General features: G+C 39.9%; 1 protein-coding gene across 1 annotated transcript in view; it reads right to left on the bottom strand.

The window, feature by feature from the left end:
• The window catches only part of TRPM6 (transient receptor potential cation channel subfamily M member 6), a 55,621-nt gene that overhangs the window by 20,622 nt on the left and 11,841 nt on the right, over positions 1 to 23,158 (bottom strand). Inside the window, 14 exon segments of the mRNA XM_072860933.1 lie at positions 341 to 438; positions 1,350 to 1,476; positions 2,417 to 2,526; positions 3,272 to 4,416; positions 6,172 to 6,304; positions 8,641 to 8,840; positions 10,549 to 10,714; positions 13,407 to 13,665; positions 15,780 to 15,908; positions 16,927 to 17,061; positions 18,525 to 18,635; positions 19,850 to 20,005; positions 20,610 to 20,838; positions 21,883 to 22,163. Coding sequence (XP_072717034.1) covers positions 341 to 438; positions 1,350 to 1,476; positions 2,417 to 2,526; positions 3,272 to 4,416; positions 6,172 to 6,304; positions 8,641 to 8,840; positions 10,549 to 10,714; positions 13,407 to 13,665; positions 15,780 to 15,908; positions 16,927 to 17,061; positions 18,525 to 18,635; positions 19,850 to 20,005; positions 20,610 to 20,838; positions 21,883 to 22,163 — 3,279 coding nt within the window.

Raw genomic sequence — 23,158 nt, 5'->3', positions numbered from 1 at the left:
AGGTTCAAGACCAAGCTGTGTGCTCACTCATTGCCTAATGAAACATCAACACACGCGTCATTTCTGACCAACCTCTTCATACTCAGAACCACTCCATTATTCAATTATTTAATATCCTACTTCAATAATCTTAACAGAGTGTTAACAGCTGTTAAATTATTCATTTACTCAAACACATGCACTGTGCCAGCAGACAACAAAGGTTCTCATCTCTGAAGAGGTATTTCATGAACCTATATTTCAAAGAACCTATAGTGGCAAGTCCAGGAACATCAGCAGAGCTACCCTGGGCTCATCCCAGCCAAAACTACGGACTAGGATGTGTAATCTCAGGTCTTACCTCTCGAGAATGCCTCAGGTAATCACAGAATGGTATGGTATGCCTACCAATGTCTTGATTTTTCATTTTCTGGTGCATGTAACTGAGACGTTCCAAACCTAGCCAAAAGAGCAGGCGTCAGGTATTCCCAGAGTGTAAATGAACAGCTCTGCTGCTACAAACTAAACACCTATGCAGTGCTATAAAATAAACACCTATATACCATATTGCCCCAGCAAATGCGTAATGGGCTATAAAAGCAATAACAGAATTTCATAGGGTTAAAACAGACTGTTTCCATTCTCTGTCAGCAGATTTTGGAGAAGCGCAGCCCTTCTCAGACCATGCTGTGCTGAGTCACAGCATTCCCTGGTGCTTCTCCCAGCAGCTCGCAGGATGAAGTCAGTGAGCTGCATCACAGCAAAGCTGAAAGATAAGATGAACTATGCAAATGGTTTCTGAGAATAAAAGAGCTGGAGAATTACTAAAAGAAGAGTAAGAATGCCACTCCCTTTTCATTCCCACAGAAGCAATACAGAATTCATTTCTTCCCTTTGGAGGATGTGTTTCTGAGCAATGAGTAATGAATAATGCATGCAGAGGATCTGCCAGCAGGTACAGTATAGCAGCACCACCTCTGAGTGTAAATGCCCTGAGAAATTCACAAGATAATTTATTTTTGCAGTTAGCCAGGATGCCACTTTATAAGACACCTCAGGAGAGGAGACAAGGACATCATCCTCCTTGCTTCCCACTTATTCCTGAGGATTAGTACTCTACTATCTCCCAAGTGAGTCAGGCAGAACTCCCAGAAAGATTTAACTGACCTTCCATCCAACCTATGCCCCTTTTGCCTCTGCAATGACACAGCAAATAACCAAATCATGTGTGCCTGCAATCTAATTCTAATTCTGTAAAAATTATGCCATGAGGTGAAAGTGATGGATGACACTTTGAATTTGTGAATTTTTATTTACTGCTTCTTTTTAAAAGCTGTTCTGAATTTCACCATCTGCAAAATAGCACATACTTAGCTGACTGAAATTAGACACAGTGAGCCAGTTCTTGCTGTGTTTCTCTTGCTCATCCCAGACATTGATCTCTGCGGGCTCTGAGCTCACTTGGGTGTTCTGGGGACAACCATCCACTCTAATCACCTGGCAAGACACAGACAAAACGACACTCGATTTACAGGATGACTAGCACCTCTGCAGTTCCTCTGACAGCCTATGACGTGGCCTGTCAGAGCATCACTGAAGTGCCAATGACTGAACTCGCTCCCAACTGCGAAACAGATTTTCCCATTTTTGTTACAAGTTGCAGAAGACACATTGCTTTTGTCTAGTAAATACTACTGATGAAAGATCCAGCACTACAGCTTTTTAAAACAAAGTTCGAAGTCCCTCAGAATACCTTGAGGGGCATTAGGTCTCAAAGTTCAAGTCTAAGATCTGTTGCTGACCTGAGCATCTTATGTAAACAAATCAGTCTTCAGCTTTCATCTCATTAAACAGAGATAACTCTTTCCAGCTGACAAAGATCCTGGGAATCTCTTTATAACTTTATAAATAGATTTTTATATATATACACATACATACAGTTACAAAAGTTGCCCCATACATATGACATAATCAGCACGCTGTCTGCAATGTGCTAAATGTTTGATGGATTCCGAGAAAACACTGCGGGACTCTTGTAGGCAGGAGACAACATTACGAGGCTTGGCTTGCTTATTTACAGTTGCACACCGCCTGTATGTGGCTCACCACTCCTTCCGTCTACCCTAGATCATAGGAAGCCTCCCCAAGTCCTCCTGCCAGCTAAAGTGCAAGGACTGATTCCTTTCTGCGTAAAATCAATAACACCCCTGGTATACTATGTAGCAAAGTCCACAGACTTCAACACATTCAAAACTGAAATCCCACACATTCAAACAAAAGGGAAATTAAACCAAGGCCAGACACACAAAAAAGACGCCCCAATTTGTGTGTAGCATTTTAAATTTATAGATTTTCAACTAAGCCACAATGCAGAACTGCTCTTAATGAATTAAAAGGACAGCTATGGGATATGTGATTCTCTCGCATCTGCACATACCGGCACCTGAAGGGGTTTTTGATTCTTTCCTCTCCCAGACTTTCTGTCTCTGTTTTGTTCTTTTGCTTTTGTTGCCTCACTGTGGTGCAGCTCACTGGATGGTAAAGATTCTGTGGGAAACAGTCAAAAAACACCATTAAGCTACAGAGCTTTTATTTACTAAGAGAAGATCTGATAAGACTGAGAGTTGGCAGATCTCCAAAGAAAGCTGAGAAAGACTTGTGACACCCAAAGCCAATACTCATGCAGTTCAGTGCAAAGATGTGCACCATCACAAGATATAAAACAACAAATGTTATCCATCATCTCATACTATTCATACTTAGAACTGGAATCTGCTATATTTTAACTGTTGGTAAGCAAATTCGGTGGTGGACAGGGAGGGTTTTAAACTGGCTATAAAAATGTATACCTCTTCATTCTCCATGCTTCCATCCAACCTATGATACTGCTAATGTATCTCTTAGGGATTGTGTAATTTATTTTGGCTCCTGCAACTCTTGCATTGCATCCCTAGGGCAGGAGACTTCCCCAGAGTGAGCACAGTCCCTCTGTCACCCCGGCTATGTAGCCACAGCCATAGGGATCCTATGAGATGGGGAGAATCAGGGTGGCTGACACACAAGTGTGGTGCAGCTGGGATACCAGGCACACTTCAGAAATTCTCTTCAGCAGTCAGACCCAGCATAAAGGAAGTGAAGGAGTAACTCTGGTCTCTCCTCTACTGTTACTACTCTCCTCTCTGCTACTACCCTCAACTGCAGCTAATACCTCCTGGGTGCAAAGGAAACATTTTTACAATGTCTTGTGCTTCCCAGAAAAAGATACTGTACAGGTGTAGTGTTTTATAATTACCACCTATGGCCTTGCAGGTTTTCCCTCTTTTTTCTTTCTTAGGGGACTGTAAACTGTTGCTCCTGCAGAAACTCCAGTCCCTCCAGAGTGGGCTGATCCAGAAGGAGGTGCTGCGTTTTAGCTTGTTCTGAGAGATGATGCTGCTGTGATGTGACCTGTCGGAGTTGTAGGAGAAGGACTTTGATTCTCTTATCTGGACATGCCTGGGAGGACCACCCGTGCAATTGCAGTCACTGTTATAGGTGGAATGTATGCACAGGGCCTTCTTTTGTTTCTTCCCTGAGCTGAAAACCCCTTTTTCGTCACCTTCAGAGAATCCCCAGTTCACATAACCACCTTCAGTTTCTTCCCTGTCATCACAGGAGGGTGCTTCACTCTCTTCAGTATCCAGCGATGGCTGGAGACCAAGAGGATGATCAGCACCTACAGTGTTAGTCTTTTCTGATGGCAAATGAGTAACAAAGTCTCTCTGGCTCCATTGATAATCTTCTGGCTCTTTTCCAATGAGGCTGACACTCCGCAAGTTTTGCTGCACCACAATGCTGCTTTGCAGTTCATCTCTGAATGCATCGTCCCTGTACTTGGCAGGAGTGCTCAAAAAGGACAAATTTAAGGTGACATCCTCAGAGAAAGACCCTCCCTGATGGCCAGGGGGAACCAGCAAAAATTGTCCATATCTAGGGGTTGACTTAGTCTCAGAGGATACTCCTGAAGTGAGTGTGTCACTTTCTATTTCTATCTTTCGAGAGCTGTCTTCTACCACTTTGTTACTCTCAGTCCTCAATACGTGGTCTTTGCACTCTGATGGCCACTGACTCCTTACCAAGCTCCGTAAGAGGGAGGGTGGCATGCTGTAGTAGTGGTACTTCTTGTCATACAGACACTCCAGGCTGCTCAAAGTCTTGGAATACAGCACATTGCTCCAGCTATGGGGCAGCTTCCTACAGGTTCGATGTTTTGTGTCAGCCAGTAAGGCTTCTTCCACCTGCAAGGTGTCTACAGCTGAAAGCACTTTCAGGATGTCCACTGTCAAGGCAGACAGGTCTTGCAAATGTCCTAACTGGCTGTCCAGGGAGAGTAAAGACTCCTTGATATAAAATACCTTCTCATGCACTTCTTTAAGCTGCAGAAATGTCTCCTCCACTCTAGGTGGAAAAAGAAAAGGTAATTAAAATACCGAAACATAGATCTTTACTTCTGTTTGCCAGATGATGAAGGAAGCTATTAACAGATTTCAAAAAGGCAGTGTTTCAAATTGCCCTTTTTTTTTTTTAATGGTGACTTCCTTTCCCATGAGTATCTGTATTTGGCAAAACCCATCCAGACTTACAATGTGTCATTCAGATTATTGGGCTAACAGCCAGTTACTTTTAAGGAAACAGGCTTTTTGCCCAAGGAGTATCTATTTTAAAAACCGCTATTTTACTACTAATGTCCATTCCCTGCCATAGAACTACTAAACCATGGACAGTGGGACACAGCTTTGGAAATGCTGCATTGGCTATTGCTGTAAATGTAAAATGCTTAAAGTATACTTCTTGTCAGCCAGTCATCCTGCATTTCTACATTTCTTGTGCAAGCATGAGAAGGACAAGGCTCACACAAACCTACAGATACTCTTGCATTTCTCAAATACGGGAGACTGCTGGGAAAAGGGTCTTCCCAACAACCTATTTGGCCTCTGGGAAGAGATTCTGTATGTCTTGATGCCATCAGTTATCTTCAGGTAAAATTCAGCTGCCCAAAAAGCAAAGCCTTTTTTATGGTCTTCAAATCCCCAGTGAACAGTGCAAGAACTTCTTGGCCTGGAATGATATCATTTTAACCAAATCATTATCTTCATGATTCCCGAAGATACTCTCTCTGGTGCTCTATCACTAAGACAATGATAAACTAGCTGCAGGCAATATGCAGAAGTTGCTCCTTTCCTTTGTCACTGAGTAACTACAAGATATCGTATTTAACCAATAGCTGAATAAAATCAAAGACTAGTGTTCCAAAATATTTTATTCATGTAATTAATTTCTTGTATTAAAGTTATGCACTGCTGTGAAGTGTGTTTCACCTTTGCACTCAGAAAAAAATTCCTTTCCAGATCTGTATTTATCCACTAAATGAAATCTTCTTGCTGTAATCGATTCTGCAGCTTTTGAACAAAGCTACTTATTTTATTTCTTTTACAGGGGACATTTATTTTGCTTGTGTGTTTTGTTTTAGTATGCAGAAAATAAGATTATGAACAGGCAAAGATTAAGAGGCTATCTTTCTCCAGGCAAAACAAATTTATTAGATGTTATTGGCATTCAGTAAGACTTTTCATAGTGCTCACTTTCTTTAACTCTTCCCATTAAACTTAATGGCAGCTTTGCCATTGATTTCAATAGAAAGCTAAATTAGGCCAATACTGAGAGTTTTGAAACCCTGTTGACAGTTGTGTATTGACATTTTGCAAACTAAGACACTACAGGGCAGATAATGCTACAATGGTTATACTGTTATTTCTGTAAACAGCAGCTACACTCAAACACAAGCAACACTCTCACAGCGTTCCTACACTGCTAAGCCTTTAAATAAAAATATGTATTGTATGCCATACTCTGCAATGTTTTTGTGGTGCTACCTGGTCTGCAAAAGTGAAACTGAGCGACACCTTGCTGTACCCCTTTAACCACCTGCACACTGCACACATCTGGGGATGTAATTCTGTCAGCAAGGCTTCCCAGACAGGCCTGCCATGCAGCTCAAACAGATGCATTACATTTCCATCAAATTAGCAAGGCCTCTGTGTGTTACTGCTCCTCATGTTCACGGTGGCCATAACCTGTTCCAAAAGCATTAGCTTATCAGTCTTTTTAGACGACAAATGTACACAAAGAGCACAAATCTGCAGGAAAACACACCTTTCTGTTGTCAGACGGATCCTTTCACTGTCACTGGAACTCAGGCTTTCATTCTTCTCATGAAAATATTTTTCCACACACTGTTCCTCAAAGTCATGTAGTTTCTTTAACTCCTCATCACTCAGGTACAGCTCTGAACAAAGGAGGTAGGAGTTGGTATGAAGCATGCTGACAAATGCAATTGTTTATAAGCACCCATGAGAAAAAAAGAAAACTGTCAGAACATGTTTCCTCCCCCTCCCTTGACAAGAATGAATCAGACTTAACTCCATGAACTTGGCCTTATGTATAAAGACTCAACATGCCAAATACATGTAAATGTGTTTGTTATCTTTCATTAGACAGGGAGCAAAACCACATTGCCAAAAATTCCAGTGCACTCCCTTTTAAAGCCTCAAAAGTACATACCCAAATGGCTGCTCACAGAGACGTATTTTCTCCCAAAATTTTTCCTGTATTTTGTTATATATGTGTGACTCACAAGACTTAGATATAGATATGTAAGACTTACAAAGATTTCACTATAATTTGGTCCAGGCATTCATTTAGGACTAGTCATCTATAACCATTACAGTCGTTTCAGGTATTCAAAGCTACAAAGCTTTTTTTCACCTAATTGCTTCACATGTTCATATGTATAAAACATTAAGCGAGATTACTGGGTGAAAACGAACACATTCAAAAGTTTAAAACTCCACAGCTTGGGCTGCTCATGATGCTATTCTGCTAGCACACCAAGACTCCTGAGAGAGCAGATTGATTATAAGTCAGTATGAAGAAATGCATACGGTGGAAAGCTGCTTCTCTGATCCAAATTCCACACCTTCCAAGCTCATTTTTTCTTTCCTTTTTTACATACCAGGGTCCTCACCGTACTTGCTAGAGGGGTATCTGTGCCAAGCGACATGGCAGTGTTTGCTACAAGCGTGTAGTACTCGGCTGCAATGCACAGCTCAGCAGGGAAGCCCCCCACAGTGTTCTGGGGTCCCCCTCTCACTTCGAATGAGACTTGATCACTTCCTAGGCCCCCTAACGCATCTGTGTTCTTGCTTGCAAGATTTTACTCTCTGTATCTTGGTATTTTCATTGATTTTCCACAGGGTGGCACTGGATCCTCACTGCTAAAACCAGTTAATTATAACCACACCAAAATTTAAGTAGAAGAAACTTATCAAGCAATGCATAGGCATATAGAAAAGGGACACAAAGGTATATAAAGAGGAAAAAAAGTCTCCTTCTGAGAGAAGTGTAGGCAAGGCATGAGCCCTCGTCTATCCAAGGACTTTTAGATGTGCTAAGCAGTTTCAGTTTTCCTTGTGCCTAATGCACCTTACAAGTAAGACACATGCTACATCAGTGTCTTACACTATCCATGCATATAAAATAAGCAGTGGTACTTCAAAGGCAGGCTGATGTATCCAGTCATGATGGAGGAGCTGAGCCTGGGAGCAGCAGTAAAGCAGCTCAGCATTGATTAGCTAAGCCCATTTTTTAACTTTGTAACCACCTTTGAGTGTGCCAGATATCTTCAGGGATTCATGTTCAGCAGAGAAAATCCTAAGTGAAGCATAACCTAGGCAGGGTCTGCTCACCTCTGTTAACAGGCATCAAGGATGTACATTGCATCAAAAGGGATGAGGCTGTATAATACTACGTGCTAATATTCCCCCAAGTTTTCTTAGATAAGGTTACAGCCACCAGCCTCTCCTCTGCCCCATTCCCCAGCCTCACCCCACCAACCACCAAACCCCACTACTGAGCATTCATTCCCATCCCCACATCTTGTGGTTCCCTCCCCGCAATGGCTAGGGCTGCTCCTGGCAGAGCTGCAGGAGCTGGCAACAATGGGACAGGGAACTGGCATTGCCTTAAAGAGGCACTAGGAAGGACCCTGGGATGGAGAAGTCCAGGTTGGGAAGGGCGAAGGAGGTGGGATTAAGGTGCAGTGGTGAGCCAGTGCACAAAGGGAAGGAGGCAGTGAGGAGGTGGGAGGCCCCTGTGCTCTTTGTCTGCATCTGCCATCACTGGATCTCCTCTGTCCTCAGGCTCTGTGGCTACTTTCCCTGGGCAATTAAAAAGGAATTGTTGGTCTTTTCAGGACAAATGTACAGAAATGTATACCTCCAGTATTGTTTACTTTCAAAATGAGGCTATTCTATCTTACACAAAAACCTGCTGTCACTGTATTTCAGCTCAGAGTTGTGATGTAACTTGACTGATGCACAGTATGTAGCACAGCAAAAGCCAAATACAAAGCAAAGCGTTCCCCTAGTCACTTTTCCTACAAAAGTTCTCAGACAGGCAGGTTAAATTCAGTTTTGCAAATGAAAACAGCCTCCTACCCGAAGAATATCTTTTTTTTTTTTCTTTTTTTTTTTAGGAGGAGGAACTGAGCTACAAAGTGATGGGAGTCTGGCAAAACGTTCCTCATCAGCTATTCCTTTTGGTCCCCAGCTTAGCTCTGCTTACTTAGTCCAACATCGCCTTCCTCTTGATCCAGCTCATTTGGAGGCCGATGGTGGAAGATGCGGTTTATCAGAAGTCCAATGTGGCTCAGAAGGATGAAAGGTGGAGGCAGCCATGGCTTCTCATGATAGGTCATAATGTAGCGGTACCGGTTGTACTTCCAGAGCTTGTTCGATATGGATTTCAAATCATAATAAACATTACTGAGAAGAGACATAAAGGAGGAAGGAGGGCTCCTGTGAGGAATACTCCCAATACAGCACAAGATGCTTGTCTACAGATCTAATTTGACACTGAAGAAAAGTCCCATCCCTCCAGTGAGGTAAATCAGCTTAGCAACTTTCATTTAACAAAGCAGCAGCATGTGCCTGCAGCTAGTGCACTGAGAACGAGATCTTCAAAGCTGCCTAACGGATTTGGAGATCCAATTCCCATTCACATTAATGGGAACTGGGCAAAAAAAATCCCTGAACTCGCTTTGAAATCTCAGCCAGATTATTTAAACTTTAATACATAGCCTAACTGAGAATTCAACATTGTCTGCCTCTTTGGACTGGATTAAATGTAAGAGTCAGGCTAAGGGAAGAGTGTTAACAAAACAGTTCTGCTGCTCTTCAGTGCACTGCCCCTAAACAAAACACTTGCTGCAAGAGGCAGCTACATGAGCAATTCTTCTGCAGGGTACTCTTTGGAGCTCTGATGTTACTAATCATGACTGTTGTTGCACTGAATAATTTCCTGTATCTACTATTGTAGACCCAAGTACAGGAAAGCAACTTTGTGGTTTCTGGCACCGTAATTTCAGTTGCACCATCGTACTTACACACCCAGCATATAATCACAAAAACATCAGCTTTGCTTCTGGGATTGTAATTAAATATAGTGCTCATACCCGTTTTCGGTCCCACTTCTGGAACAACGAAATCACTAGGCAGAAGATTTAACATATCATCATTGCTGAAGGTTTAAATCTAGAAATAATTCAAATTACAATTTCACAGCTGTGTGTTAAAAAAAAAATTGATGCCTTGCCACAATTTCAGAAAAGAGATTTCTAATTGGAAGTGGGAATAGAACAAGTTTTGATCATTCCATTTTCTTGAATATTAATCAGTACATTTCTTCATTTGAAAATTTTTTAACCTACAGCTGACTTTTTCTTCCCCAGAAATATTAGAGCTCTAGGAAAAAATAATTAACTACCTGGGTTAGACTGCTCTTTACTAATATTCTACAGAACTTGATCCACTACAAGGGTTTCCCTCTTAAAACTTGAAAGGGTAGAATTACTATAAAGACACTGATTAATTACTATAGAATTACTACGAATTACTATAGAATTACTACAAAGACCCTTCGTACTCTGGCATCAGACATTAAAAAGTAGATAATTAAAAACACTACAGTCAGATTTCAGTCTAGAACATACAAAATTGCACCAAACAACAGGAATTTTCAAATTATTTCCTAAAGGAGGAGCATGCTCCTACAAAGTCATTATCCTCTGCCCTTGCATACCTTCTCCACTTATCTGCCAATTTAAAATTTGGGCTACCCTATGACAAACATTATATAGGCTCTCAGCACAACAAATACAACTTTTAGGAACAAAGGACAAAATACTTCAGAGCTGAATTACTGTTGCTTGTTTGCCAACTGGAGTTGTCCACTTTCAGAGTCAGATTCTGTTTACATGGCAAAAGAGTTTAGGTGTCTGCTCACCATCCCCTTCTTCCCACCCTCTTGCTTCCACCATTCTTTTTTATTCACCAGACCCCCATGAAAGATGGGGTAACAACCACCATCAACATGCCCCTGCTGGGGCCTTTTTGGTGAAGGGCTTTTGTGGAAGTGTTCGCAGAACATCTATTAGTTGCTTTTGCTTTTGCAGCAATATACCATGGTACCTACTTAAAGAAAGCAATAAGCAAGTTGACCATGATGATGTACTGCACAAAGAGGTAGACAGCTTGGAGGAACGGTGTGAGGAAGGAGCCAGGAGGACAGTCTTCATTGGTTTCGCAGACTGAAAGTGAAGGACATACAGAGCATGATTGGTATGGAAATCAGAGCAGAGCACAGCACAGCAATGGCATGTGCTCCTCATTTGCCCCAGCAAGAAACAGAATAGTCTTCATTATTTTCATGGAGATACATTACTAAATTTCCAACTAAAAAGTCTACCTCCATGTAAAGGACATCTGAGACCTCTTCATGATACTACTGCCCCATAGTTTCCATTGCAATGCAGAAGTTGCAGACACCATTTCATGTATTTCAGTTCTTATGCCAGTCATGCTGACTTTTTGTTAAGGGGGAAAATGATGCAGCTGAAATGTATCTGGGAGATGGCACACATTCAAGTAAACTGAAATCCAAATCTTTGATCCTTAAAGCAAAGCTTTCACTGACTCCACTGTGGAAAGGATACAGAGCAAAGGCTGCTTTATCAGTACTGGAGTGTTATTCCTTTAGACCTTTGGTAAGATCATACTAACTCATGTGCAAAAGAATATATGGCTATGAATATTTGTGAGATGAAGCAACAAATCAGAAATTAAGGGATCCCTCTTAATGTTTTTAAATGGTCAAAATAAATACGTTCCAGTCTTTATAATTCTTAATCGAATTTTACACCTTGGAGGAAATTTTAAAACACATTTATAAGGCAGCAGCCTAAATTCCGACATATTCCACAGCATAAAGAGTCTTTAGAGAAGTCATAGCTTTATTTGGCAAGTGTCAAATTTCTAAAGGTTTAGCATTAATAAATGATTAAATGGATTAAACTGTGAAACTTAACAGTGTGCTTTCATTAAAAGAATTTTGACTTATATGACCAAAATACATAGCCATCATGTGACTGTTTCAGCAATAATAATGGATGATGCAACATCTTAAATTATTTTAATGAACCAGGTCTTATGCTGAACTATGTATCTTAAATATCTGTATCTATCTGTACACTTGCTTTTCTATTTTAGGGACTGTCTTACTTGTACCCATCACTTAGCAGCATGAGAGTGCCTTCCATCTGTACTGCTGAAATACCTCCTGGAGTGCCTGGTTCTTCTCTCTTACTGAGACAAGGTCAAAGCCATAATCAAGATATAATATTTTTCCTATTTACATTGATTGGTTCTCTTTTTCCTATGTTTATCTGTTTAAGAATGATGCCAGGTAACTCTTACTATGGTGAAAAATAATTTTTCTTTCTTATTTTTCCTTTTCTGTTTCCCCTTTGTTCTTTCTTCCTTTAAGGCAACTTTGTAGACTTTTCTCCAAAAGATCAGCAGCTTTGGGTTTGCCTAATTAGAAATTCATTTCACTGCCAGATCCTCTGAACATGAACTAGCTTAGTATTAGTTCCTATGTGCTTTGCTCTGAACTTTGCAATATACTTCATTTGAAAAGCTAAATTTTAAGGTTTTAAAGCTTAATCTTTATTTTTAAGAAAGAAATTAATATTTTCACCTTTATTCATGCAGTATTACTCATTAAGGACATACATATACTGGAATCAAAATTGTTTGAGAAAGAATAGACTCAATATGTGGTCAAAACTCTAGTAGCCCAAAGTGGACATGCTTCTGCACATATTAAATTTAAGCTGTTGAGCTGTAGTGTGAAAATTACCTACCATCTATTTCTCCAGCATAGACCTCACCAAACATCATCCAGTAGGGTTGAAATACAATATCTCGTGCCAGAGTCCAAGAAGGAGGCTCCTCTGGTGAAAGGATTGCCTTTCGTGACACTCCGAAACTCAACAGGACTATGGCCATCATGACCACAATATAGAACATGTTTGCTGTCTGGAAGACATGTTCGCATGAAAGAATTAGCTGTGTTATTTATATGTAAAGGAGACATACATTTTAGAGAAGAGTATCAATCACTGCTTTTACAAATCAGAATAAAAAAGCAGGGCTAATAATCTAATATGCAGGAGGAAATAAAAATATTTTATTTCTATGACCTGGACTACCCAAGTATTTTATAGAAGTTAAAGTCATCCTGGACCAAAAAGGCCACAAGTCCTACTTGCCTCTCAAGTCCCTCTTAAGATCTTAAGCAAGATTTCAAAAATGCAGAGACCTTATGATGGTGGTTTTCCTCAGTGGTATTTCTTCCAAACTGAGAGCAAGAAATAGCAGTGAAAATTATTTTGCCTTCTAACACGGAATTGGAATTACTATGCAAGACAGAATATAAAAGTATTAATAAGATAGTTCCCAATAACTGAGGGAAATTACAGTGGGAATCTGCAGATGTCCCTCAAGACTAGGCAGCAGTTCAGCAGCAGTTCTTATACCAAACGAGAAAAAAAATTAACTTTGATCTCAGAGAAATTTTGCCTGCTAAAATGGGATATAATTATTTGAATCAAAATGTAAAATAATAATGAGAGCGTTTCCAAGAGGTAGGGGAATTATCTATAGTAGTGAGCCCATCTGCAAGAGACAGTGATTTTTCCTCCCCCTATTATCAAGCTGGATCAGAAACTCAATTCAAATGCAACCCTTCTCTAAGGAACAAAGCAAAAATGGCTTTTGTGAATAAATTCAAATAATGAATAAATTAGAGAGAATTTAAATCTGATTATGGTCAACTCACAAACAGAAAAAGACATGGTATTTTCAGGTAATACATTCACTATGAATTATTAGGTGACCCCTCCTTTGATCATCATTCTTTTCTCTCACTTCTGACCTTTCCACATTCCTCAATAGATGCCTTAACTACAAAAATATTGCTCCAAAGCATAATACTTACCATTTTCCCAATCATTGTCAGGTATGGGCCAGCATGCTGATTCACAGCAAAAAGATCAAGGAGCCGAGTATACCAAAATATTATATCCAAGCAGTAAAGTAGCCTCCCTGCAGTTTGAACAGGGGGGTCAGACCAGCGCAAGCCAAAACCAATCATAAACAGGATGATAGCTATAGAATCAGTAAAATTCCAGTATTCATAAATCCACACCTTCACTTTTTGGCGGAATTTTCCAGGTTCTGAGATAAATACCTGAGTAGAATGTGGAAAAAAAAACCCAACAAAACTCAATTAAAATCACAGATACATTCTTTAACCTTTTCTGTTTGAACTGTTTCATGATATTTTGGAATGGATCATTTTTTTCTTTTCTTTTTTTTTTTTTTTTGCTAGCCCATGTACTGCATATTGCCATTCACCATTAATGAGGTTTGTACTAAATCTATAGTGTTGTATTGCTCAAGTATGCCACACCAAATAGGATATCTCTTCCTAAGGAAAAACGTCTTCTGAGCCTGAACCCATCCACTAAAGAGCACATTCCTCAGCAGAAAAGAGCAGCCAGTATAGAACTGTTATGCATATGTATCATTATAAATTAACAACCATTTTCTACAGGAATGGTCATGACCTCAAACAGCCCTTTCAAAAGCCCCTAAGTCATGGAAAGTACCAACCTAACCTTGCTGAGGGGAAAATAACTAATGCTTTTTATTTCAAACTGAAAATATAAAGAAAGATCCTTGTATTCCACCAAGGACATGCTAAAAAAAGGAGTGCTGGCAACTAGCAAGGTAAAGAATGAAATGTTCACTCCTTGAACTGTGAGGTGCCCCAAAGGGATTTTAAGCTTCACTGAGCAAATGTGTGAAGTGGAATCTTTGGGAGGCCATAAATAAAACCTTTGCACATTGCACAAGTGAGGCCAATTATGCAGTGCTATGTAAGATCACACTGATAAGTACCAAGCACAGGAGAAATTTTTAAACGTTACGCCCTGATCCTGCAAGAATTTAGGCATATGAACACATTAATGTAAACAAGTGATCCTACTCAATTCAGTTGGACTAACTCACATGAGGAACTAGTTGCAGGATCAGGGCCTAAGGCTTTAACAATTAGTTGATACAATCTAGAGAAATAGAGGTTTACAGTTATATATAACAAGGCCCTCAGCAATTAATTAGCTGCATGTGTAAGACACAGTGTCCTACAAAGTCTTTGCCCGCAGACCAGAACTAGTACATGGACAAAGAAAATCAAGTAGAAGACATGAATTTCAAAGCCTCCAGTGAATGTTAACACTAGGAAGAAGAGCTGATGTTTCCACTGTCCACCATCAACATGATGCAACAGCACAACAGTGATTTCCAAAGTACCTGCTATTTCACATTCAATTTTTTTCTCAGCTAGACAATCCTTGTGTAGATTTTTTCAATTTCATCTCATGCAGCCACAGAACTTGTATGTTTATCCAAGCTTCAATATATTCCCAGAATTTCTGCTACCCCTTGAAATCCTTCACCTCTCTCATACTGATGTCCCAGTCTTCTGAGTGATCTGTTGTAACAGCATCCTTCACTCAGAACTGTGACTGCTTTTTTGCAGTTTTATTCCTCTAAAAGTACAGCATTTCAAATGTCATATAAAAGACAATTCACCCTACTATTGTTTACTATGTGCCAATTCTACAGTGAAGATATGTCCAGTCAGATACAATAACCTGGGAAATACATAGCTGCATTTGTTCCCAACCTCAGGTTTGGAGTGCAAGTTATGTTCAGAATATAATCTGAATCAGATCTAATCAACTGCAAATAATTGTGATTAATTTTGATTGGAATATCATTTATCCATGCTCTATGAATCCAGCATTAAAAGTTGGTGGTGGCTTCTTTCCAGTTTTATTTATAGAGGGTCAGGTAGACTCGATGGAGAGCCATAGATTATTCTACACATAACACCTATTAATTGATAACAATATCCACACTCAAAGTAAGTATCTAAAAACAAATTCTATATTTGTTATAAGAAATCTAATGGTCCACTCAAAAAAATTAATAAACAGGTGCCTACATTGGGGCTCCAAATCTCAATTCAGCACAATCACTCTCAAGCAACCTGCACATTACCACTGGCTTTACCCAGAAAAATAGAAATATAAGGACAAACTTTAAGATGCACTTTCAAAGCCCAAGTACTGGTCTTCAAATAAAAGACTTCTCAGAAATAAATGCCCTGTGTAATTCTTTCCTCTCTTAAATTCTCTACAAAAAGAATGCAGGATTTGGCATTCTTCACTTCATGCTATTCACTGGTTTATAATATATCCTCTATAGAGGAGAAGGGTGAATGGAAAAGCTTACCTCCCTGACTTTTTCAATAGCAGTGCTGAAAATATAAATGATAACAAGCCACTCTTGCACACTCGGTCTTGGTTCCATCTTCACCAACACAGTGTAAGTGAAAAGCATGAGAAACGCCATGTACGCCATCTACAAAACACACTGTATATAATCCATATGCGCAAAAATCTCCCAACAAATTTCTGCACATATTAACAGGTGATTAGCCTGACTATATGTATTCAAACTACTGGGGCACTATCAGATTTTTGAGCCCAAAATCTTTCCTCCAGTTCTCCAAAGTATTTTTTATGGGAATATACTTAAACATCATTTGGAAATTGGTGCTTTAGTGCTAAAAAATGGGAGCAGAAGACAAACTATTGCAGCGCATATTCACCTAGGTCCCAAACCCATATATGAGACAGACTATTTTATCTGCACACCATTACTTGAATGTAAAGGCAGTGCTATGCTTTTATCCTAACCCTCTGTAGGAGCAAGTAACAATTCTCAAAGCTACGTGAAATCACTGCTGGTTAATCAGTGCCTTCCAAAACACAGGAAGACCAGTATCAAGTGGAAAGCACATATTTTAAAGGTACCAGAACATGCTATAAATGTATCTGAGATAATAGATCAACAACCTATAAAGCAGCTAAGTGACATCCTGTACATGGCGGTCTGACCCAACAGGCAGCCTGATCTTAAATATCCTAAGCTCTACTGACACAAGGTTAGTTACTAAAATTGATTTAATAAATGCATATTTCTCTATAGCAAATGATCTCCTACAGATTAATATTCACTCCTTCAGAAACAGTTCCTAAAGAGAGGTACATGAATATCTGGGAGGTATTTAAGGTATTTAAGGCCAGCTTCAAATCTATCTCTACATATGCAATTAAGGACTGTAAAAAGCTGTGCTCGGTTTTTCTTTAGTTCCTTATAATTGGGTTTTTGTTCTTTTTTTTTTTTAATGCAGCTGCATGATTTTAGCAGAAAAACTTTTCACTTAATTGTGAGAGAAATATTCAAATGTCTTCCCACCCACTTCCACCACTAAGTGGCTGCAAATCCATGCTAGGCAAAGTAAAAGCAGCATCAAGTGGTATTTGAAGGATCAAAGGCAGGTTTTTGCAATCCAAGTTCTAGAGTGATGACCAACCGTGTGAAACCAGAACTTGACAATTGGTGCGTTGTAGAACTCATAGATTTTTCTAGTGCTAGGCAGGTTTCCTTGTCCACCGTCTACTTGGCTTTCATCAGACTTCTGAGCAACTTTCTCCACATCATAATCCTTCTTTAAAAGGAAACAGCATTTTAAAAGTAAGTAACCATGGTCTATGATTGCAAAGGTTGTGTCATGTTAGAGGGAAGACAGGCACAAACATTTAAGCTTTGTTGTGAATATACAAACCATTACTGTAATTTGATTTTGTCTGGTTACAACCATCTCATTTGCAATAATTAACATGCATACTTTTCCACTATAAATACGCATTTAGAGTTTGCTCTTATGACTACAGGCAGTGGACTAGGTGTCAGCAGACCTGAATCCACTCCTATTTCTGCCACACATTTCTTTAAGTCTTTAAGCAAAGTCACTTAATCACTCTGTGTCTCACTTTCCCTGTCTGCGAAATACAGATCAATTACAAGTCCCAATATGACATAATTGTGTTAGCTAGAACTCCACTGACAACTGTGGCACATTCTGAAATAAGGGAATAAGCATCACATTTCCTCTCATGTATACAGTTGCACAGAATATGTCAAGACAGTGAAATTCTAAATACAGAATCTATTTGCTATTTTTGATGTATTGTACGCCTGATTAGAAGATGTGGATGAAATAAGTATTCTCTTACAAAGATCTTTCTACAAAAAATATAGGTAACTTCTTTATTACCTTCAGTAAAATAAAAACCAATAAACAAACAAACAAACAAAAAAAACCAAAAAAGCAAACACACTTGATTCTGTATCCAGAGTTTGACACTTGTCCAAGTACCCCTCTGAAATACAAATATCTGATTGCCGCTGGAGCCCAAGAGCTGCAGACACACAGCAGTGGGCAACTTACAAAACCAGAAGGTGCTGAAAGGAGTTTTCAGAGATGAAGGAGAGAGGCCTGGGGGAACTATAAATAGCTAATAGCTGGGCAAGGCTGAGGGAACCAAACTACCTTGTTCAGTTTTGTTTCAATGCTGACCAATTGCCTTGGCTAATATCAATGCTAAAACTGCTACTAGACATCTGCAGTACAGCACTTTTTATGTGACATATTTATCCCTACTACACAACATTTCCTTGGGTTATCATGGGAAAACTGATTTCTTTTTCACCACATTTGACTCAGAAAAGTGCTAAACCAGAGAATTTGATACACAGAATCATCCCAATGTGTTAACATCAGATCCTCCATAGTGAAGGAGAGAGTCCCATGAAAGAGTGCAATTTCCAGCTGCAGCAGGTCACTGGAATTTATGACTGTGTGTGACAGATGGTCTATATGGCACATGTACACTGTTGAAATTTTCTGTACATTTTTCTATAACATTTCATGTCAGGGTATTTAAGAAAAAGTGGTAGCTCAGCCTTTTGTTTTAAACAACACTCTATATTAGATAAAATCTGAAGTTAAGCTTACTGCTAGGGCAGGAAGGAAGCAGAGCTGCCTGAGGCAGGTCAGAAAAGTGCTTACGCACATTGCTGTGTTGCCGTCTACCAGATTGCCGGGGTGGTCCTTTTGCAAATAGTTACAATTGGCCTGTTCTCTGTATCATAGCTGTTACCTATGATACCCATAAAAAGCATTTTTGAACTGACTATTCTAGACAGGCACTGCAGGAGATAACGGCTTCGAGCATTTTTCTGCATCAGAGAAAGAAAACACAAGCATGGCATTGAAAGGCTTACCATGCTGCTGGGAAAGCCCTCAATGACAATCCGCTCTCTATTATTTTACACAAATTGCAAGTTAACTGAGAAGGTCCCAAGAAATCTACAATGCTTATCTGCTGTAAGATAAGCAGAGCAGAGCAAAAAAAAATTGTCTTACAGCTCTCAATTTTCAATCTTGTTGTCATTAGTTAGCACCTCACCAACATTTACCCTTTTGGATCGAAATTCCCTGTGTCTGCTGTCTACCTCAGACTGAAAACTTTTGGAAATGTTCAGTTCCAGGAATGCTTTGTGGAGAATGAGAAAAAGAAAGGACAGGCAATTCTGCTTAGCAGAAGTCTGGGGTAATTCAGATCTTAAAAGGCAAAGACTTCACTTATGCTGGAGACTCTCCACAGACAGGCCTAAGAAGGACTTTTGCACAACCACAGGTCCCTGCAGAGTGTTTCAGGACTCAGTTCAGGTGACTAAATCAAAAGCACAGTGTTTCTCTTGTGCTTTAAATGGCGTCTCTGCTAGGCTCAAGCGATGCAGAAGTAGAGATACCCTGTTTTGCAACAAGGAGGGCAGGAGCTAGACCTCTGGAAGGGCTAGGATGTAATTCAGGAAACAAAATCTCAAGCAGAGACTAAGAGCAAAGGACAGACATGGAGAGGGGGAGAGGCTGTGGCTGAGATGAGGGGCAGAGGCTGCTGGCCAGGCAGAGTGGGAGGAAGGAGTGAGTTTAAGAAGATGGGACCTGGACTGCCCCAGTTCTGCTATTTCCCTGCTTTGGACAGCTTGACTGGGCAACCTGAATTGAGTTTTATGGATGTGATTTTGTGTATGATATGAAACCATTCTTAGATTATTTGGTATACAAGATTATGTAGGTATTTATCTGCAGCTTAGACTTTGTGCCCTAAAATACCTGTGTAACTGATAGATAATTATAATCTCATTATAATTCTGTGAGGTTGGGAAGGATTTTCTCATTATGACCAGTACAGAAGCAACACCGAGGACAGATGAAGTGACTTGTGCAAGGTCACTTCAGACTGTATCCAAACAAGGGATCAAACCCCTACTTCTTGAGACTTGGGCCCCAACACTTCCAGCTCATCACCTTCTCCTCACTCCTCAGGATTATACTGTGGTAAACAGACAGACTCTAACACACAAATGACTGATCATCACAGACTAACCAGAGACAAGGCGTCTTTAGAGCTGGTTGGGCTCTGATCCCCATGATACCATGTGAACTGGTGGAAGTCTTGAGACTGAGGCACATGAGACATTTCTGCCTTGCTTTTAAACTCCAGCATCAAGATGGTGGGAGGCAGGAGAATACTCATAATGACCTAAAAGAGACACACAAGATTCAGGAAATTAATTCAGCAGTGATAGCATAGACCTGAGGCCATAGTCAGCCATGCATGGTGCCAGCACAAACCCAGTGCAATTCCACTGGCCTGGGAGGGAGCCACTGGTGCAGGAAATCTCTGTATCACACTCCTACAGCCTCCAAAAAAGTGTGTTGCTCTTGACTGTTTTGTGGCTTTGAAGAGTGTCATAGTATCTGGGTTACTTTAGGTACTGCTCCCTATGTCCGGAGGGCATTCCTCCCATCAGCAGCTGTGCTGGAGAACCAGCAATGCGGGGCAGTGAGAGGAGGTGAGGAGAGACTGAAGGGTGTTGAGAGAAGGGGAACAGCAAAAAAATCCTCACAAAATGCATTCTCCTAATGTCATCCCACAGCTGCTTTTGCAAAGAATTAAAATAGAAGCAAGTACTGTCTTCCCTCCCCGCCTTTCTTTTCTCTCCCAGATGTGCACATTCCAATCCATGCTTAAGCACATCTGTCTGAAGCTGCATTAGACATAACCACAAACTCATAACCACAAAGACAGGTATAAAGCATCTAAACAGCATCTAAATGCTCAGAAAAACCTAGAGTGATGTTACCTTAAACCAGGAGTTCTTCCGCATCTTCAGGCGTCCCATCCACATATCGGTCAGCAGCATCTGTGTGCAAGTATGGGATACGAAAGGCCGCAGCCCCACAGACACGGCTAGTTTTAAGCAAGTTGAGTTGCTCCAATTTTTCAGTTCATAGGTCAGCAACTTCATGGCCATCTGCTCATTTTGTTTGAATGCTTTCTCCAGCACATCTAAGGCAAGCTGCCCAAATTCCCTAGAGCAGAAAGGAATTAACAGTCAATATAACTGGGGTCAGTCAAAACTCAGAATCACTGCTGCAAAGAGGTTGGTTTGAAAACTCCATTAACTAAAGTTCAGCTCACAATCTCAGTAAGTATGCCTCCTCCCATTTTTCCTGTTGCTTTATCAACATATCTAGTGAAAAATAATTTGGGAAGTAAATCTAACTATTTAGTCCTAATCACAAGGTTTAGGGTCATCCTGTTTTCTATTTTCTTGTTTTATTCTTAATCTCACTCAACGATCAAAATGGACCCTATGAAGTTCTATGTATCTCCTTCAACAACAGACTCATCACCCCTGTGGGCAAGCATTGCAGGCAGTTGCAAAAGCCTCTTCTTTTACACTGCTTCTTAAACACCTCTGTAGGGAAGACTCCTCAAGGAAGATACACCTTCCTTTAAATTAAGCTTTGGAGCTGCATGCAAAACAAGACAGCACATCTTATTGTACTCTGAATCTGAGGCATGATGTCTACAAAGCATACAATATGTCATTAACAAGAAAAACTACCAGAAAACACTAATATGAAACTACAAACTTGAAGAACATTCTTGGTCTACTTCATTTTTTATTCACTCAGTTATTTCAGCATACATTTTTCTTTAGGTCTTAAACAGAGCAGCATTTAAGCACTAATTTTAGTTTGCTTATCACCACACATATGTACCATATGGCTTTTTAACAAGTTGAACTGGAAGGGAAGCTGTAAGGGAAATTTCAATCTTCCCCTTGACCATTTAGCAGACAGTGAGCCACAAATTACTCACCTATATTTTAATTCTCAAATATGCAACTAGATAACATGCTAATAGCTTTCCTTTAACTCTTGACCAGACTGCACGCTAATACATAGCTCCATTATATAATATGAATAGTGGGCAGCTGAAAGTATTTCTTTTACATTCCGTAGTCCATGGCACCACTAACCTTACAAACTCTTAGTGGATTAGGAAAATATCGAACCATTCTAAGCACTGTAGAACTTTATTAACTGAAGTGAAGGGAGAACTCATACCTTGAGTACTTCTTGAGTTCTTCTGAAGTGTCATCCACCATGTTGCTCTGTTTAGCTTCATGTGCCATCGCCCTGTAGAGTTTGCAAGCCACAACGGCTTTGACCATGGCTTCCTCTCCATGCTGCCAGAAGAACATTGCCATCTTCTGCCTTCTCATTAATACTGCCCAAACCAGGAGGTCGTTATAGGGGTAGATAAAGCCAGATGACTCGTAGTTCTCTCCAAAGTTTATATCCTCTTTTGATTTCTTCTTACACTTATGGAAAGCAGTGGATTTTTCCTATAAATTTGTTTTTCAAAAAAAAAGAAAATCTCAGTAACAGCTGAGGTTCAGATTCATGTAAATAAAACTGCACGCAAATCTGAATTGCAAGTAGCAAACTATTTGATCATTACATACATTTAAGTCATAAAGCACAGCTAGGATCGTATTTAGATTATCAGTGCTAAGAAGCTGGTAGTGGAAGAAAAACACTCCTTGCTCTGTACCCATGCCATTTATAGCCTCCACTTCCATAGTGTTAGGCAGTCTCCAAACCCCATGATACCAAGATCCTACTTTCACTCTTTTTTTGTACTTGTGGCATGACAGGAGAAAAAGCAATCAGTAGACTGAAATATACACCATGGACTTGTGATACTTAAAGACAATTTTTACCGTCTGCCACACTTGTAATGTAAACTTGATATACATCCGTGTCTGGATGTTTCTCCATTAAAGGCAAAGAAAAAGTCTTACTGGTATAAGTGAGGTTGTCTTAGTGCTATAATGGGTTCATTTTGGCTCAGATTAATTCCAATAAAGCCATTTAAGTTCATTCTACTTTATGTCTTGTCTGTCAGATATATGCATGTGACGATCTTTGCTCTTTTATCATTCTTTCTTTGAAAGAAAATACTCTGTCATCATTTTCCAGATATCAGAACTGTATCTCTTGTTAGCAGGCTTACTGTAGCTACTTTAATAAGCAATCATGAGAAAACACCAGGAAAGTCAGAGAATTCCTACCGTTGCTTCCAAATAAGAAGAGTTTTAACCCATGCATGATGTTCAGAAATTTGGTGAGACTACATTTCAGTGAACGAAAGACCTTAGCAACAAATGGATGGAAGTTAAAAAGTATCACAGGAGGAGTATGAGCTTGATTTCAACATCAAAATTGCAAGACCTGTACTTCATGAAGTGAGCAATAAAACATTGCTTCCACTGGAATTTAAGTACAATTATGATAACTAGCAGCCTGACCAACATATGTCTAAAATCTCTCAGTAAAA

Source organism: Ciconia boyciana, chromosome 4 (assembly GCF_034638445.1).
Source record: "Ciconia boyciana chromosome 4, ASM3463844v1, whole genome shotgun sequence".
Lineage (NCBI taxonomy): Eukaryota > Metazoa > Chordata > Aves > Ciconiiformes > Ciconiidae > Ciconia > Ciconia boyciana.
This window is presented reverse-complemented; position numbering and strand designations above follow the sequence as displayed.